The 19,111-nt window shown below is 45.0% G+C and overlaps 1 protein-coding gene across 1 annotated transcript in view; it reads right to left on the reverse strand.

Annotated features, from left to right (window-relative positions):
* Window positions 1–19,111, reverse strand: part of LOC147601336 (uncharacterized) — a 28,924-nt gene that overhangs the window by 6,337 nt on the left and 3,476 nt on the right. Inside the window, exons 2-3 of the mRNA XM_086744571.1 lie at window positions 2,764–2,879; window positions 1,189–1,297 (exon numbers count right to left, since the gene is read on the reverse strand). Coding sequence (XP_086600697.1) covers window positions 1,189–1,297; window positions 2,764–2,786 — 132 coding nt within the window. The 5' untranslated portion in view covers window positions 2,787–2,879. The remainder of the gene's footprint in view (window positions 1–1,188; window positions 1,298–2,763; window positions 2,880–19,111) is intronic.

A 19,111-nucleotide genomic window follows, 5' to 3' on the forward strand; every position in this document is an offset into this window, starting at 1 on the left:
CTGTCCTAAATGGCCCTGTTTTGTTTGCCTGCTGATCCTTTGTCTTAACTTACCCAGAATATCTCTAGGCTAATAAGGACCACGTGCCAGTGACACTTCCTTTAAAAAGAAAAAAAAAAAAGGAAGTTGGTGTTGTGGCACACAGATATTAAAAAAATAAATCAAATAAAACTTGGCGTTGTAAATGGAAATCAATGGACTGCAAAATTGTATTTGTTCTAGCTGGCTGGAGTACTTGCCGAGTTCCAAGCTGTTTGTCCCTTTCCGAGGAGAGATGGGGTCTGCTCTGTTTGTACTGTAACTGCAAGGCTGTTGTGAAATAAGACTTGGACCTTTCCACCTTCAAAACAGTTTATGCATACAAGAATAAATTAATCTCACAGCATCCCATGAGACACAAATCCTAGCCCTCATTTACAGAGAGAATGAAGGGAGAGGGGGGGTATTTTGTCCGAAGCCATGAAGCAAGTCTCTGTTAGAGGTGAAATATTTGGCTCCTGGTCTTATACAGAGGAATTCTGACTGTGTCCCTCTTAAAATTCTTTCAGTATCTACAAACTGCAGGCAGCATAGTATCTGAACAGTAATAATTAGTGATAAAGCACTGTAGTGGATACCAAATATGCAGTTGCTCTGCAGTTCCGTGTGACACCGGGCTAGCTGTACCTTTCATCTCAGGATGCCTGAAGACGTCACAGAGGACAGTGTTGCTTCTCATCTGCACTACACTCAACTCTGCTGCTTTTCTGCAAATCTGATTCTTGATCTTTTTATAAATCTTAGGAAGACTGTATATGACCTAAAACTCTGCTCAACTGAAATATTTACATATTACTGAGTGGAACACAAAAATATTCCCATTATGAACAGCCCATTATCACCAACTTATCTACAATATCTGCTTTTTGTCTTCTTCCCTCTTCTGTCATGTTGATATATTACACATAGAAACAAATAGCATCTCTTACACATTCTTATTGACTCTCAGTGCATATAATTACCATACAAAAGCTAAATTGTTCTAAGGATTATTATTCCACTGAATCGCATTGGTCAAAAGCCCTCCAAAATTATTTTCCCAGGATTTTCACATGTACGGTCCTGAGAACTGAAATTTTTGTTTCATTTTCCAAAGATTGTGGGGTTTTAAACTCGCCACCTTGAGGATGGGAAGCCAATCAAATGTACCTTGCAAGGCTGAAGAAGGTCGTTTTCCAGGTGGAGAAGGTACAACTGGACAGGAAGACTGGGAGCCAGAACAAGACCTGCCAGCTCTGACAACAGGATAAGATAAATGCTAAAGAAAGGAGACAGGTTAAATGAGCATATCTTATTCTTTGAAGTTCAAGCAGGTGATGCTTGAGGTTAGAACAATGCAATAAAAGATTATTAAGGCAAAATACAAAGAACCTGGAGTTTCTGACTTATAGCCCTGTGGCCTTCCAGTGCTCTGTCTGCAAAAGGAGCCTGTTCCAGCCACCAGGACTGTCCTACCAAAGAGCTGTGTCTTTTAAAACCATTCTTCAAAATTTTTAACCATATGGAGTATGCTATGCAAAGCAGTTATCAAAAAATAGATACCAGCTCTGTCCTTGATATTAAATAGAATCATTTGGATGACTGCAATCAAATATTAAAAAAACCCCATTCATTACGAATGTGAATTTACATCCCCTTAGTTGTAGAAATGATCAGAAGAATGTCTTATTTAAAATTAGCATTCTTTAAGTAATGCTTAAAAATCAAATTGATTGGGAATAATAGCCTATCCAACTCTTTGCTGCTTTCAACACTTGCATGTATTTATTACCAAAGTCTTTAAAATAAGAAGAACTTTTTCTTAAGAAATACATAGACCATTATTATTTTCAGCCCATATCAGTGACACAGCTCCGATCAGTTTGGAGTGGGAGTTATTTTGGGTTGGTTCCATTGGGATGAGAAAGCTGATGGAGCTGGGTAATTCCTTACATCAGTGCTGTTGATGAACACTGAACACATGAAACCCTTTGTCCTTGAACTTTTAAAACAAAGGCCAAACAAGAAGCAAGCAGTTTTGTCTGCAATTTCAAGTGTCTCTTGCTTGAAAGCATGGTGCCCCAAATCCCCCCCTCGGCTTTTGTTTGGGATCACACTACCGGAGGTTCTTCAAGATAGACCTGAGCCTTCTTGGCTGTCTGTCCGGTTTCTGTCTTTCTTCTACCCTGCAAGGAAATCGCTGCCTTCAAGTTGCTCTCTACCTTGATGGGTAGATTAGCCCCCAGCCACACCATGCTGCTGCTTCATTCGGGTTCCTGAAGAGCCTTATAGGGAGACTGCCTACCTCTGATTGTTTCATTTATCTGTAAGCGAAAGAATGGTTAATTATTTTCTTCTCACCCGAGTGGCTGGCATCCATCAGGAACATCAGCCCAAGTCTGCAGGACATACCAAATCCTTTCTGAAACACCCTAAACTCAATCATCATTGTTCTAAATGCTGTCCCACCGCTACAGCCGCTTCCTGAGACTGTACCGGGAGCGCTGAGGCTTCAGTATCATCCAGCCCAGCACCAGGGGCTCCCCACACTTCGTACACCCTCTTGTCATTTCCAGACACTTCTTTTCAGAACAAGAGGTATTAGGCTATGGGGAACTATTTGGGGCTGGACTTTGCTGCTCCTGCTCTTATCTTGACTTTGAGCTAGTATTATCTGTGATGGCTTTTTGTCTGTCTGCATCTTCCTAACATGCGTAGTGGAAATGCTGTTAAACAGGAACCTACCTAAGACTCCTGGGTCCCCTCATGCCCAGACGCCATCTGCCATGAACTTGGGCACTCCTCCATGCTGCCACCCTTGCACCATGCTGTCCTGGCTGGAGACAAGGCTTTCAACTGCCCTTTTCTTATTCAGAGGCTATGTAGAGGGAAATATGTATTATAAAGGTAAAGTAAAAGGCTATCTGTAATGAATGGACAAGCCTAAACAGACAAACGAATGGCCATCAGCATAAAACATTCACAGAGTGTATGCTGAAGGAAAGGCAGGTTATTTCTTCATGCTTATTGTCCTTCTTTTTGTCATTTTTGGTTCAGTGGTTTCTTACTCTGTTTCTTGTCTGTTGGCAAACTAATTTCCCTTATATTTCAGAGGAAATGTGCTGATCACAGGCCAGTCATTTGGCTGATGCCAAATTGATCTGTACGTTAAGCTAAACCAAATGATCTTTGGCCCTAATGGAAGCAAAAGTCAATCATATGTACACAATACGTACACACACACAGAGAACAGCAAAAAAACCCACAAATCACAAACCCAGGCCACACCACTCCAAAGATTATAAGTAACTAAGCAGAACAAAGATCATCCCTAAATGCAAAGATCAGTGTTAGGGTTTTTTTTATGGCTGATACCATACCGTGCCCCACTGTTAAGCTGAGGACTTTTTATAGCTGAACAAAACCTAACCATCAGCATTTACACGGCGTGTCTTGTAAAAAAAAAAAAAGAGAAAGTCCTCTACCAAGAAGGTCAATATTGTTATCTCAGTTTCTCACAAAGGAAAGCTGAGCAGCAGAGAGCAGAGGTAAGGTGCCCAAGGTGTCTTATTTACAGGGGTGCAGGAGTGCAGAAGATGACTTCCCCAGTCCAGAAGTCAGAGAGAAGTAGAAAAAGGCCAACCTTGCTTTACTCGGGCGGTTACACGCACAGCCCTGTTTATAGAAGGAATGTTTCCTAAGCGCCGCAAACCCTAACTCAGCTCCACCGACCGCGCTGAGAGTGCCTGCGGCAGCCAGGACCGTGCCGACGCTCAGGGACAGGCAGATGAACAAGTTCCTGCACCGTCAGCTGGAGTATGAAATTACAGCACTTCAGCTGCTGGGCCGGAGCCGCCACTTGCGCAGGCCCAGCCGCCGCTGCCGTGAAGGCGAGGCCGCTCACCCTTCGATGGGAGCAATGTAAACCGCACTGGCGCTGGGGGAAGGAGCTGAGGAAAGGAGAGGTTAGGAAGTAAGCCAGGAGGGGGGGGATTTCAGCTATCCCAGCTGGTGCATCCTGACCACACTTCTGAAACTCCAGCATCCAGCTAGGAGCTGGGGCTCTGCAGCCACCAGTGCCCAAGGCAGACCCAGCACGACCCGGCACATGGGGCGTTTGCAGCTGTACAGGGTGAGACCCTCTGGAGAGGAGCCCAAAGGGAAGAGCCACTCCCCTGACCCCACGGGACTGACTGCTCATCGACCCAAGGTCCTGCTCCTAACTGCTCCGGGAAGCACGTAAATGGCACGGCAGCATTTGTTGTTTGATTTAACATGAAACTTATGGAGCAATTAAATCCAGTGCAGTAAACACGGGGGGGACTGTGAAAGGGGAGACAACACCACGCACACACACAGACACAAGTGTGGTGAGTGGCTGGTTCCTTTTCTTGGTCCTAGTCTGATCCTTTGCCTGTGAGGAATGGACCATCCATCTGGGAAAAGCCTTGGCTGCACGTGCCACTGGCCTGGCTTGCTGACCCTGGTGTCCTGCGTGCTGCTGGGGAGCAGAGAGTGAGCCTCATGCCACAGAGTTCAGAGTTCTTCACCGGGGAGAGAGGACGGGATGGCTCTGCCTTTCCTTCTATAGGCACAGGAAAAAAAAAAACAGCCCTCTCAGGATAACTCATTAACCCAAATTGCCTTCTGTGCTTATCACACTCTGCTGGTAAGTCACACTAATAGCCTTTCAGGAAGACTTTGAGAACCCTGCAAAGGTCCTCCGCGTGACTTCTCAGACTCAGTGGAGGCCTGCCAGTGCCCATTCCTTTAGGTGGCCAAGCAGCCTCAGCAAGGGAAGCGGTAGCGTGAGGCTCACCTCTTCGGTAAGGCTGCTCCGTCTGCCTCTGGTTTACCTTGCATGAATCATGGGCTGCGGTTTCCACATTTAAATCGCAGCTCCACCCTCTGCAGCCAGCTACCCTGTTGGTCGGTCTGCCTTTCAGCTCGACGTGGGAGAAACCTAGGAGCAGTTTCTCTCCCGATAACGAAGTCTGTAGCAGACTGTGCATCTATATGTTGTCATGGAGATGCCATGGGATACATCTGAGGGTTTTGCTGGTTGGGTTTCTGCTGCATCACACATTTGTAAAGAAATTAGGTTTGATGAAAGTATAGTATTTAAAGTTTTCCAGAGCGTAAGTGGAACATAGATCTGTGTCAGAGCAGATCAGGTCACCTTATTCATGATGACTTGCATGGGCCTTATTTTTTTATTTTCCACTTAAATTGCTCCTGATTTTATATCCACATAACATGACCAAGTTCAGATAATTAAACTAGTTGAAAATCATTTGAGATGCAAAAGAAGCAGGCCATATGTTTTAAAAGCAACAACTGAAAAACGCCAGATGACAGAATGTAATAGATTTCTGCCAATACAGTGGGACTGAAATAAGCAGTCGGGGAATTGCCCTTAATAGTTAACCTGAGACATCTGAAACCTCCATCATATTCCACCTTTACATGATGTTTTTAAGATAAGTGATTTTACTGCTTTTGTCCACCTTATTTTTTTAATTAATATTCTCACAAATTTAATAACATATAAACAGGGATTTTTTTTTTTTAAATCTTTTAAAAGGAGATAGAATTCTGCATTTTTAAGTCACACCATCTCCATAAAAGACAGATCACGTGGCCAACGGAAATCATATTCTAAACAGTGCAGTAAATGCTTGCAATCAAACAGGTCAAGGACTTATCAGCTAATTATGTGATCAGATGTAAACTTGAGAAGCCACCACCAGCTCACAACCTGCAGATCATCTTCAATATGAGTTGTTTTTTTTTTTTTTAAATCATCTTAGTCTTTCTACGTAACATCCTTTCGGTACAGCTTTTCTATCTATCCACATGGTTAAACCTCTCACCTATCCAAGCTTTTATCTAATTGTGCTAGATGAATTTTTTAATTGTGCTTGGAAGTGACAGTCAGCTGTTGGCCTCCTTTTGAAGTTGTTCAGATTTGAGATTACTCTAGAGAACCTGCTGCATTTTCATACCACTGCTAGTGCAGATCCACTGACAGAGAAAAGCTCTCTTGTGTCTGTTGACACGAATAATCCCCAACATTTTTAATATTGGCTGCCTTTGCCAGTTGGCTGACACTTGTGCTATGCCATGAATAAAAGCTGTTTGATGACAGTTGAAAAATGGACGTGAGACGCTTGCTGCTATATTTCCTGTGCTGTATGGGAGCTTGTCCCCATTGTTTGTCATGTGCAGGAATGTAAAGATGTTAAAGGCAACTTGAACGCAGCCAGTGGTGACGTGGTAGTGCAGGGCAATACAGCGAAGCGAGACCTAAACCCTCTTCTAATAGCCTGCTTCCTCTTTATGTTCCTTGAACAGTTTTGCTGCCTATAGGAAGTTTAAGTCACTGTGAGTTTAAATAACATGCATTTTAATGCATTTACCTAGCTAGAGCGTCCAAAGTGTGCCTTCACATCAACATAGAAAAGATTCGTCTTATTATCCAGCTAAAGAAAGTTTAGAGTATCATGTAAGTTTAGTGTATCATATAAGCAACAGGATTAATAATGAATCATTACTTACCAGCAACTGCTGCTCTTCAAAAGACCCTTGTATGTTTGTATCTGTGGGGTGCACACTGTAGGAGAACCACAAATTCCTGGTGTGAAGAACATGTACTCCTGGAAAACCACATGGGACAACTGCTCAGGTGACTCTGCATGAGCACGTGTGAGGTGTTAGTGCTAGCAGGGAAGAAAAAGATAGGCATTCAAGGTAGAGTTGACAGAAGAAGAGGGAAAATGTTTGGCAAATAGAAAATGAAAGATGGATTGAGGTGTCAGAGTGAAAAGAACCCCAAGACTGAGCCATCCAAGAACAAGATAAAATGAGCAGAAAGGAGGGATGACTGGGGGAGTACAGGCAGGAGGAGTGGGAGGAATGAGATCAAAGGCAAACGAATGCTGTGGAGGGCCTTGAAGGGGAAGATATAATCGGAGGCAGAGAGAGAATGAAGTTGGTAGGATTTGAGGGAGATGGGCTGGTGTGTCACAGCTGTGGGATTTTTTAGAAGGAGACTTCCGAGCAAACTGGGGGGAAAAATGTAAGAGGAGGGGAAGGAGGACAGACTGCTGCAGCATAATTATCTACTACATGGGTAAGAGTCTTGTCCCTTGGACAGTAAGGGAAAGGTAGATTTTAAAGAAGATATAATACATCCTAATAATTTTGGAGACAAAGCTTACAGATAACCCATTAAAGCTCTTTCATTACCAAAAACCCCCGACAAACATGATGATGTGTAAAGGACTAACAGGAAGAGAGAGCACGTGGTATATTCAGCAGGCAAAAGTGAGTAAAAATGCATCCAGTGGCCTGCAAAAAACAACAAGAAAAGGGCTGTTATCCTCAAACGGGGCATTCACTTGATTCCAGCTCAAGCTGATCCTCACCCTGCGTTTTGTACTTACTGATAGGTAATAATAAGCAGATTTACAGGTTAGTCAAAGTTTTCTCCCCCGCTAAGACCTTGCCAGAGTTTTCTCTGAAAACCTGACCCGGCTGAGTGAGGCACTGCCCTCTCCCCTCTTGTCAGATCAGAGCTGGAGCTGACAAAATGCACCTGCCGTAAGGGCTCACCAGTAACAGCCCTGCACCTTCAATATAAGGTTTCAAGCACCTGATATGAGCGTGACGCAGGCAAGCTCTGCTGTCTCTGCCTACGGGCCCAGAGTCTTGCAGAGTGTTGAGCTGTTACGAGGCGCCTCGGACCTTCATGGTGGTGGAGCTGCCTGGGGCTTGGCACGAGGAGAGATGAGATGGCGATGCTTCATAGCTGTTTCTTGGAAAGTAAGGCCTGTGCTCTCCAGCAAATGGCTGAGACAAGAATCTGCCTGAAATCAGCTGAAGCAACATGAGAAAAAACAGAAGACAGAATTATTTTCCCCTTAAGAAGAGGGGAAAAAATGGTGTGTGTACATAGACAGCGTCTTGGTGCTTACAAGGTGAGGCATGATGACACAATGACAGCATAATTTCCAGATGATCTGTCGAGCAGAAGATGCTTTGGAAAGCTCTGTTAGCCAGATCAGCTTTTGGGATCTGTGACTAACAGCAATGGGCCATAATAATTATTTTTTAAATGTCACTTCGAGCACAGTTTTCTCCTGATTATCACCAGAGCACATTTCTGGCACAAAGTGCCTCTGTACAGTATTCTCGGTAGTATCTGAAGCTTGCACTCAGCTCTAGGCAAGGATGTTAAAAACAGTACATCATTTTGCTCTTGCAAGGGAGAATCTCACAATTAGGCCATCTGCTACCTTCCACATCAGCGACAGCTCGTTCTTCATATTTGCTGATAGAACAGGGGCTGGCAATTAAATAGCAGCCCTTCCTCCTCACCCTCCTCCCCACCTCAGCAGCTGTACCCTTGCCCACTGTGCCCAGCAGAGATGTCCTTCTTTGCCTGAAAATGGACAAGGTGCTGCGCTCCCCTGTCATGCACCTCCCTGCAGCCGCTCTCTGCCCCTCTCCCTTTGCCCCGGCTTTGGCTCCCTTGAGCCATCGGCACCACCGTAGGCAGGGAGGGCTGATGCTGATGTTGCAGGGGCTGGAGCTGGAGCTCCTTGATGGTGTGATGCTCATTCCCGCATCATCTCAAGCAGCCACAGCCAGAAGAGAGCTGCCTCTGCACCTGGTCTGCCTGCTTTCATGGAGCTTGAGCCTCCTTAGGACGAATCTTCTGTTCAAAGTAGACTGAGAAAACAACCGATAGGCCACACTGATTTCAGCCTTCCTGCAGACAGGGAGAGAGGGTCTCATAATGCTGTGTCTCTACAGGTAACTGCAACTCGGCGTAGATATTCCCACCCTACCTCCCAGTGCAGCGGTCAGCTGTGATGGTGTGGAGCTCAGCACAGCTGGGCGCTTTTGCACTTCCATCAAACCCAGCTTCTCCCAGAGCCTGAGCAGCCCAAAGCCACATCCCTGTGGTACACCACAGCCCTCCCCGCACAGTGCTGGCACCATGGCATGCTGACCACATCTGCTCTGTGGTTGCAGGTAGTTAGTCTTTCCCTCCTATCCCCAGCCTGTGCCCTCGCGCTTGCTGCACTCATCAGGCGTCCTCCTGTCCTCCACCTCTCTGCAGACGACAGCTCTCTTTCAGTAGGCTGCTGGCGGGTAATGTGCCTGACTCATAATGGCTTGCTTTCTTTAAAGAAAGATGGATATCTCTAAAGTTGGTAATTTTTATGTGTCTCAAATTCATAATCCTGTGATCGCTGCGATATTCAGCATCTGTGTTACTACAGCACAGGGGCTGGATGCAGCGGCATGCTCGGAGGCTGAGTGCCAAGCTGGGAGCAGATAAATACGCTGCACCCCCTTTATAAGCCACAGAGACCCGGAGCAACTTGGGGCTGTGCTCTCAGATACAACGCTTTGCCTTCATTCAGCATGCATCAAACACGTTAGCCTGTGTTCAGCAGGAACCGAAGACCCAGACGCAAGGAGGCAGCCCCTGGGCTGAGCCTCACAATTCCTTTTTCTCTGTCAGTTTCACAGGAAGCAAAATATTCCTGCACTCTAATTAGCATGTGTTTCTTTAAGGGGGTTTGTTTGCTTCGTGCTAATCCAGGCTGAATTGCAGAGCGCAACGGCATTTTGCTTATGGTGCTGGATGAATTCACCTGTGGGGCAGCCGCTTAGCGCGAGGGTCCCTGTGTCACCCAAGCGATGAAAGGGGGCTTGCTTGGCTCATTTTGGTGAGCCGTGTTTTCCCTTGTGAAGCTCTCCAGCTTGGGCAGACATTTGAAACGGGAGGTGGTCTGGGTGGATGGAGATGATGTTTGTCATGGGGAAGAGGATGCGTTTGTGCTGCCAGGCAACCGGCTCTGCAGCGCCGGTGCCAATGGCTGCAAACACCTCTGCAGAGGCAGGTCTAGAGAAGGAGCGGCCAACCCAGGGCTGCTGGCTGCTGGAGGGCCCCCATGACCCCGCCGAGCCCCTAGGCTCACCCAGGGGTCCCTATTTGGGTCTGCAGGGGTGTCTGCAGGGTCCCTCACCCTCCCTTGGCACTCGTACTCAGGTGCATGGGGGCAATTCACCCCTTCTGCAGCAAGCTCGCCAGCCCTGCCTGCTCACGCCTCTCCATCCCATGGCACGACCCAGGTGCTCCATCACTCACCCAATTTTCACCCTAAATTGGGCCCCGAAGAAAAGGAGCCCCTTCTCATCATCCTCTCTGCTGCATCTTCAGCCACCTCTGGCAGGGGCAAAAGGAGAGGAGAGAAGAGGGACCCCAGCCCAGTGTTGGTACCGGCGTGGGGAGGAGGTGCGATTGTTCTTTTGGCTGATGGGCTCCGGAGGGAAGTCCTATACTCCACTCTTAGTCTGGGTCATGAATTTCTTTCCCCAAGCCCTGCTGCAGTCTGTCACACACAGCTTGTCACCTGAGGATACAATAGGTATGCATAAAAACCTCATTCAGTAGGATTAGGCAAAATTACCATAGGGTGTGCAAAACAGCAGTGCCATCCACTGCAAGCATGCCTTTTGCTTACTCATTTTGATAAATGACTTTGATTTCTTCCAGGCTTTCACTCCAGGAATATTCGTGCAAAGGTAGCGTGGAGGCCTTTGTATTAAGCATTTCAAGAAGTTTTCATGCAGCGACAATTAGGCCTCTATGATCTTACATCTCCTGGGGAAATTTTAATTCCGTTTTTCATTTAGCTTTTATTTTACAGTTTAGGGGCAGATACCTGGAATATTGAGGAACGCATCTTGTTCCATCTCGCTTCGTCCTTCGTGGACAGGGTTTGGCCCTAAGTCCAGTGGAAGAGCTATAACTTACTCAGAGATGTGCAGATGAGATGTACTCTTGCCACTTCACACAGATCAAACCCTAGAAATACCAATGTGAGGTGAGAACAGGTGAAGAGCAAGGCAAGACTAGAGAATTTATTGCAGCCCCCTCTATGGTAGTTACAGATAGATCTCCATGGATGCAATGTTTGCAGAAGAATTTTGAAGCTGGGGGATGAGAATCACAGCCCTTCTGGACCCCAGGAGCAATTTACTTGCAGCGCGGGGGCTAGGCGCTGGGTGCAGCGAGCAGAGGCGCGACAGTGGTAGTGAAATGCCGTTCAGAAACTGCATTTGTTCCTGAAGCTCCCTCCCATATTCCCTGAATTTTGTCACTTCTGCTTGTAGCCAGGCAGGTGGCACGGCTTCCCGATGCCAATGGCCCAAGGAGAGGGAGCGCGGCCTCCTGCAGTGCCTGTGGGTGCAGGCGACCAAGCCTCTCGCAGCCCGAGCAGCCTGGATCGGGAAGGGGACTCGGCTACCGTCGTGCGCAGCGCTGCCTGATGATTCACTCCAACTAGCTTTTCATTCCCTTGGGAACACAGAAGGGCAGCAGGGAGCAGATCAGCACCCCGCAGACCCCATTTCCCTTAGTGAGCCTATGCCCCTAATTATGGGAAGCATGGAAAACCAGTCAGAATAAGCACCCTTAAGGATTACTCTTAGGAGGAATGAAGCAAGGATTTAGACTCCCGGCTCGAACTCTCGTCAGTCCTAATAAGAGGTGAGGGGTGAGCTTGAGGGCTGTCGTGCAAACAGGGCAAGCCGTGGTGATACAGAACGCTACCAGTAGGCCACTGGGCTGGCCTGGAAATAGCTTTTTTAGCAGAGTGAAAATACCTGACTTTGACAGCTAGCATGCTGGTTTGTGTATGCGTAATTTGCTGCCATCATGCTATAAATCAAGATGAGACTGCTAAAATTATGTATGACCTCATTTGATAGATTATCTAATAAGGAATTTGCTAATGCAGTTTATCACTTAAAAAGCCATACGACTGCTAAGGATGAGTACTTTGCTGCAGCACATTTAAACCTAATTGTCAGAGGAGAAAGGCAAGCGGATTTCAGAGGTGAGTTAGAAGAGCGTCCTTATGAGGATGATGTCTTCACTAAATCAGTGGTGCAATGCAGCAAGCAGGGTGGAAAGGAGTCTCCTCTGGATAAAGGTACAGAAAGCTGCTAGACAAGGCTGCGCTGTGTGAGAATACTGCGTGGACTCACTGACCAGGAGAGCCTTCATAAGTGTAAATAGCTGTATCCTAACGGGCATGCTTGATTTTATTGTTTGATCTAGTATTGTCTTTTTATTGTTGTGACATTTCGGTTCTGTTTCACTGTCTTGCAAGCAGATCTAAAATCCCTGATACATGCAAAGAAACTACCAGCCTAGACCTCTAGCTCTAACATGCTATTCTGGTTATCATGCTTGTCAGAATGAAAAGAGTAATTGTTTTGCTGCTATATGTTACCGTCAAATATTTTTGTTCCTCCAGTCCTGTGACTCATTTAAAAAGACTGAACATCACTTCCACGTACACAAACAGAACTGTAAAGCAGCTCAAGCCAATGAAACAGAGCTTGTTTTGCAGGTTTTTTAACCACGTACTCTGTTCCAATCCCAAATTTATGATTAATAAAAATGCCATTTTCTTTACTGATGATTTTAGAAGCACATTTATTTATAGGCTTATTTTTTATAGGCTTATTCTGGAATCTGAATGCCTGTATACATTCCCTGGATGTATGATACTGTTGAAAGCCTCTGAGATAAACATTAAACCTTCTCACCACTCGGTGTGTGTGTGGGGAGGGGGAGGTGTTAGAGAAGTGATGATTTTGAACTCCATTTTAGTTTTGGGCAAAATGAGGTAGAAACATGAAAGCACTTACAAAAGGCCACACAGAAAATTGTTATCGGAGCCAAGGCTAAAGCTCTGAGTCCCCCGATTCCCACCTTGTCTCTCAGCTGCCCAGAGCAAAACTGGCAAACGTCTCCTTTCTACCCCCTGCACCTTGAGTGCATCCTGCCCCATTTGCAACCCTGCCCAAAGGGTGGAGTTTCTTCTTCTTCAGGGGAAATAATGCTTTATGGCAGAAATAGGGAAACGGGGCATTGCTTTACAGAAAGCAGGAGGTGATTGTTGGCATAAGAAGGCAGTAGGTAACTTTACTGAGCGCTACTAAGTCGATACACTAAGTGAAACCTCCACTTAAATGCGTAACTAGTGATTTGGGATTGTGCAGGAGCTACTGGTGTCACAAGAAAAGCATAAAGCACTGTAAGTCCCAGGGACTAGGATCAAGGAGCTGAAGAAGGATATTTTGGTAGAGTCGGAAATCAGAGTCATGCAGGGGGGCTCCTCATAACATTTGCATAGGAGGCGGCCCCCCTAAATATTATGATGCCTGCATTGGTACTACAGTCCCAGTTGGATAGTTGGGACTGTTCCTGAGAGAACTGTAGTCTCCATTTCTGCGTGAACACACAAAACACAGCTGTGTGTATACATCTGACTAGAATGATTTATCTATGAAAGAGAAAAACACAAAGTAACAGCAATATCATCTGCCTCATTAAGCGGCCCAGCTCTAAATCGGAGAAGCCACTTGAGGGGTAAGAGCGTAGTTCACCACCGTGCCGCATCACCATTTGTGGTTTTCCCCACTGACATTAATTGATACAAACTGAGTTAGTGGATTTTACACTGAAGACACATCTCTACAACAAGCTGGACTCAGGACATCTGCTCACTCACCCTAGACTGTCAAATAACCCCTGATGATAATTTTCAGTCACAGTTGACACGGCTTAGACAGAAGTTTCATCATAAGGCTTTCATTAGTCGTTTCCTGAGCCATTCCATTTCATGAGCCCTTATCCCTTCCAAGATAAAACCTAGCTATCAGTAACACTTCTCAGAGACCTACCAGTGGTTGTGTGACGCAACCTGTAGCAGCCAGGCAGAATTTACTTCTCTGCCTTTTATCTCCTGACTGTCATCAGCAAGGCAAAGTAAAACCAGCTGCTCTGAGCCCACATTATTGCAGTGAGATTCCAAGGGAGAGGATGCTGAACCTCATTCAAAACCAAGGTGGAATCAAGAGAAGAAATAAAGGTCCTAAGCCTGTACCTTTGAAGTTGAATGCTTATTTTTATCAATACACATCTATTCAAAATACATGTTTCTTGTTCCTCCTGGGCAGTAAACTTTGCCATGTAGCTGCATGTACTGTACTTGGCCATATGGTTAGTAATGCACTATAAAGCTATACATATCATAAAAATAGTACTGGTAGAATTATTCTTAAAACATCACTTATGGGCCAAAAATATCCTCTAGAAGAAACAGACTGTGAAAGTACATACTGAGGTTGCTATCTGGTACAACAGGCGAATTCCCCAGCTGTGCAAATGGAAAGGTGGATTGCTTTGAAAACATAAGGTAAACATTCCTGGAAGGACAGAACTGAAATGCATGACAGGAACTACATCGAGCATCCGCTGACCAGCAGTTAAAGATTGCCCAGAGAAGTCCAGGGCACGTGGGAGGAGAGCAAGGTTGCAGCTGAGGTCATACCTGAGGACCAAGCTACACTCCTTCAAAGGACGGAAATCCCACCCCGTCATGCATTCCTCTGGATCAGATGGGAGGTCTTCCGCTGAGTCACCATAGAAGAGCAATGTAGAAATTTCCAAGGCTGTAAGCAGCAAAGTTTTACAGACATCCTATTATGTTCAACTTACATAATCTGAGTACTTAACTGCTCAGATAATATACTGATAGAGCTTTATGGAATTAACAAAGAAAATGCGTCTCACAGATAATAATATAGCAAGAATGGAATTATAGTGCTCTAGAAATCTGTAAAATAAGTCCCATTTTCCTTCTGGCTTTATCAGACATTTCCAAGAGGGACTTGCTGCCACAAAGATGACACCACAACCCCTACGGCCGTGACATCATCGACACTGAACCTGGACTTTTCAAAGCATTTTTTTTGCTTTTGGAAACAGAATCTTCTAGTGACTTAGAGACACAAAATGGCAAAGGTCAGGATTCAAACAGTAGTCTTAAGAGGACTGATGTGTTCCTGTTGAACTGCAAAATTTGTACTAACTTCAGTGTGGATTCTTACTCTCGTCTGTTTGCAACACTAACAGATTGCTAAAGACAGGCAACGCTTATCTCCACGTACCGTAACGATGAACACAGAAGTCTTGCACAAGTGGCTGCAGCAAGGGACTGCAACTAATGTGGAAGAGTAACAATTTAAGCACGTTATGCCTGAAAATATTTCTTCTCTGATCACAAATTCTGGGGTTAATACCGAGGAGTTAGATCCTCCACTGGCTTAAGCTGTAGCTCTACCAAAGCACATGGAATTCTGCTGATTTGTATAAAATAATCACGTATTTGAAAAACGTATTTTGGTCTAGATGGTGATAGACTCTCGGCAGGGCTCTCTAGAGTAAGAGAGTAGAAGGAAATAAGCCCTTTTAGAAAATAATACTCGCATACTTGAGTAAGAAGTATGTCTTACTCAGTGAGAAATGTACCCTGTTTTCATGTATACAGGCCACGTTGTCTCTAATAAAATAACAACTTGTCCAGAAACAGGATGGATACATATATGAACAATACAAGGGAGTGCTTATTCTGGAAGTGTTTCTCCTGCATTTCTTCTGGTACCGTCACCTGCTTGCTTTTCTGAAGTAGCACCTCTCTGGTGGTTCAGCTTCTGTGCAGTTTGTCCAAGAACTCTTTTTCAAGTACCGGTATACCTGCAGGGATGCAGTTTATCTGAAAGGCAGACTATGCAAATGAACATACAATAAACTCTTGCAGTTCCACATTTTTTTCCACTCCATCAATTGTTCTTACATTGCCTGACCCTTTGGTGCAAAATGCATCAACAGCCTAGAAGCTGGTATGTAAACCTCACATGCCAAACAGAGGGAATGCTAAGGGCATCCATAGCTGAACAGTTTCCATGGTGGGAGAAGATGATATTCATGCAGGGTGGAAAACTTGGTTTACCAACAGTCGGGCCATTTGCTGTGGAATAATTTGGTTACTATTGGCATTAGACCAATTACTACTTTACATGGTGCAACTGTCCTTTGGGAAGCATAGGCTTCCACCTTTCACGACCAAACACAGGATTGAAAAGGGCAAGGAATGATAACAAAGGAATTCAAACTATCTCCTACCAGAAAGTAGACCCGACTTCCAACCAAACACCCGCTGTTAAAAACTGGCTCATAACAAAATCCGCATTTCCTTTGTGGAGTCTAATGCTAGCCAGGGATGAGAGGCAAAATGCTAAACAATTTTGCTTATTGACAATAAAAGTCTGCCAGTTCTTTGCAGCAACAGTAAAAAAAAAAAAAAAAAAAAAAAGAGAAGGTAGCTACCTGTGATGCTGCTTTTCCATCATTTTGAAGCTGTTGTTCAGGATATTGTATTACTTTTTGTCTTTATTTATTTCCAAGTGTAATTGCTTGGCAGGCAAAACTCTTGGACTGTGTTATGTACCAATCCGTCCAGCATCTAGGTTTTCACAGTGATATTAATACTGAAGAATACTGGAACAGATCTAAGATAAATATCTCGCTGTCCTCTTCGCTGGGTCCTACATATCAACTACTGCACTAGCGTAAAGAAATGTTAGGTATTCCACAACTGGATGGAGAACAGACAAGGGAGAGCTCACAGTGAAATGCTGAGACCTCGCTCGCTGTGTACAAACAGAATGGAAGATAAATCAAAGCCGCTCTTTGATCCCGACCGCTTGGGACACATTCTGTTTGAAAGGCTCCAGCCCCTTTGCTCCCAAGCTTGCACAGCCGTAAGGCATTGCCCAGCCTCCTCCCTGTGCTGCAAAGCGGCTGGGCCAATGCGGTGTTAATGGAGCCAGGATGAACACGTGCCGGCCGAATAGGAGCGGAGCCATCGTTCGGTGCTGAGGAGCAGTCAGCTGTGCAGCTCGGTGCTTCCCGTGACCCAGGTGCCTCAACTCCAACACTCATCATGTTCCCCCTCAGCTGCTCCCAGATGACTTAAAGGTGTTCCCTCAGACGTTATAATTTAGCCCTTCCAGGCATCAGTTCTGTTCACCCATGCGAGGACAACCGAATATTTAAAGCTGAAACAGCCAAAGAATATATTCAAGAATCTATGATAAAAGCTGCAATTTTATGCACCATGGAGCATCCATCAAGGAAACGCGCAGAGCTAGTGCCACAAAATAATTACATGTGCAGAGTCCATTGTAAACACAGCTTTTATGTGCATCAGCACAGCTGGGGACAGTGTTTAAAAATATAATTATGTAATGCATTTTATGTAGTCCGTGAGCCATTCAAGTGATACCATCGGTTCAGCAAAATTGCACGCAGCAGCTCTGTATCTACTGGCCTGAGCAAAAAAAAACATTTTTCCAGAGCATTATTTTTTTTTCCTGCCACGAAATAGATTTGTCTCTGCTGCCTACGGGGGAATTGTGTCTCTGTCATTGGCCACTTTCTCTCCTGCTTTCACCAATGAAGGAGAAAGAAATGGGGAGTTATTTTTGGCCTTGCAGCAGGCTCCAGCATCTAAATCAGCGAGTTCTGAAACCATTTGGGGTGGTGCTGGTTCTGTTTTAACAGCTTTAGAGAGAAGGAATAGGTGATGTCTGACTGCTAGCGAAAGGAAACGAAGCAGCAGTTGTCAGGTAGAAGGGCGAAGCAAGGTTAAGATGCTGTGTAAGGAGGCATGGTCCAGCCTTCAGTGCTAGATGTGCAGCAGACGATGAGCCGTGGCTAGGGCAACGCAGAGGAGGCTGTTACTGAGCCACATGCAGGCTTCAGCGTAGCAGGAGATCTCTATCAAAATGCATAATGAGAACAGGCTTACAGCTATACTTATTGCTGACACCCCCGCCCCCCCCCCCCCCATTTGTTTTATTCTTGTAATGCTTGTAGTGTATTAGCTACAAAAAATGTAGAGGAAGCTTTGCTTTCCTGCTTGTTTAACCTGCTGTTGCAGCTGAGCTGAGGTGCTGCAACAGTAAAATATCTGAGACAGTGCTTAACAGTGCTGCAGCATGCACCAGTATTTATCTGAGACAAAAATAGAGGTTTATAGAGACTATTTAATGGCCATTTTAAGGCTCCGAAGCTTTCACTGCTTTGCAGACAGTAGTTTATATGTCTTGGCCAAATCCCACCTGGAAAATTACATTTGACCTATCAAAATCTTTCTAGGAGACACAGCAGATTGCTTTTTCATTTAAACAGACCATTAAAGAAATCTGTACCTAGCCTCATAATACAAGATGATCCACAGGTGGGAGTAGCAAGATAGTTTCTTCAGCTAGCCAGGAGCTGCTTGTCACAGAAACAAGACTTGATGCTGATTGCTAAATATGGGATCCGATATCTGAAAAGAAATTTCCTTTTCTCTGTTAGGTGCTGGGTCATGTGTAGCATATTGAAAAGGAAAGCAGGGGCCAAAATCCAGTGTCTGCATTCCTGCTTGCATGTTAGCATCATTGAGAAATAGAGACATAGCTCTTTGCTTTCTCTCTTCCTCCCTATGAATATTGTATTTCTTTTTTTGCTTAGTGGAACGGCATTGATCAGAAGATGGAAGATATCACAGCCAGAAGAGTTCATCACCGGCTGCAGCATGGCAGAGCCTAGCGAAGTGGGAGCTGTGCTTTTGGATCTCATCCGGATGATCAGCAACGCTCAACGGAACAGTTGTTTGTCTGAACATCAGGCACGGGCATCATCCAGCTACATTTTCAAAAGGAAGCAAATACAGCACTGTTTGAAAAATCTCAGGATTGCCATATATTTGATCCCAGAGCTACTAAGCTATTTAGATGCTTCCTTCCCCATGGAAATCTCTGTAAAATACATTTTGTAGATGAAGCTCTTTGTGCTTGCTGTCTGTGGTAGAGCCTGCATATATTATCTAGATGTAGACTTATATAGTGCATGCCACCTCAGATTTACAGGGAAAGCTAAGGCAGCTCTCACTGCATTGCCTCCACTGCACAGCCTACCGTCACACGTAGATGCTGCTGACCGTATCTCATGTCAGCTGACACAATGGAGTTTTGCATTAAATCTTTATATAAATATACGCACACACACATATGTGGTGCATAGATGCTGAGTAGAATCTTTATATATATTAGGAAAGATTGATTTGGGGAAGGTCTGAGCAGTTAAATGGTTTCCGTAATTAAACTT

The sequence above is a fragment of the Chlamydotis macqueenii genome, chromosome 3, assembly GCF_036417535.1.
Source record: "Chlamydotis macqueenii isolate bChlMac1 chromosome 3, bChlMac1.mat, whole genome shotgun sequence".
Taxonomy (NCBI): Eukaryota; Metazoa; Chordata; class Aves; order Otidiformes; family Otididae; genus Chlamydotis; species Chlamydotis macqueenii.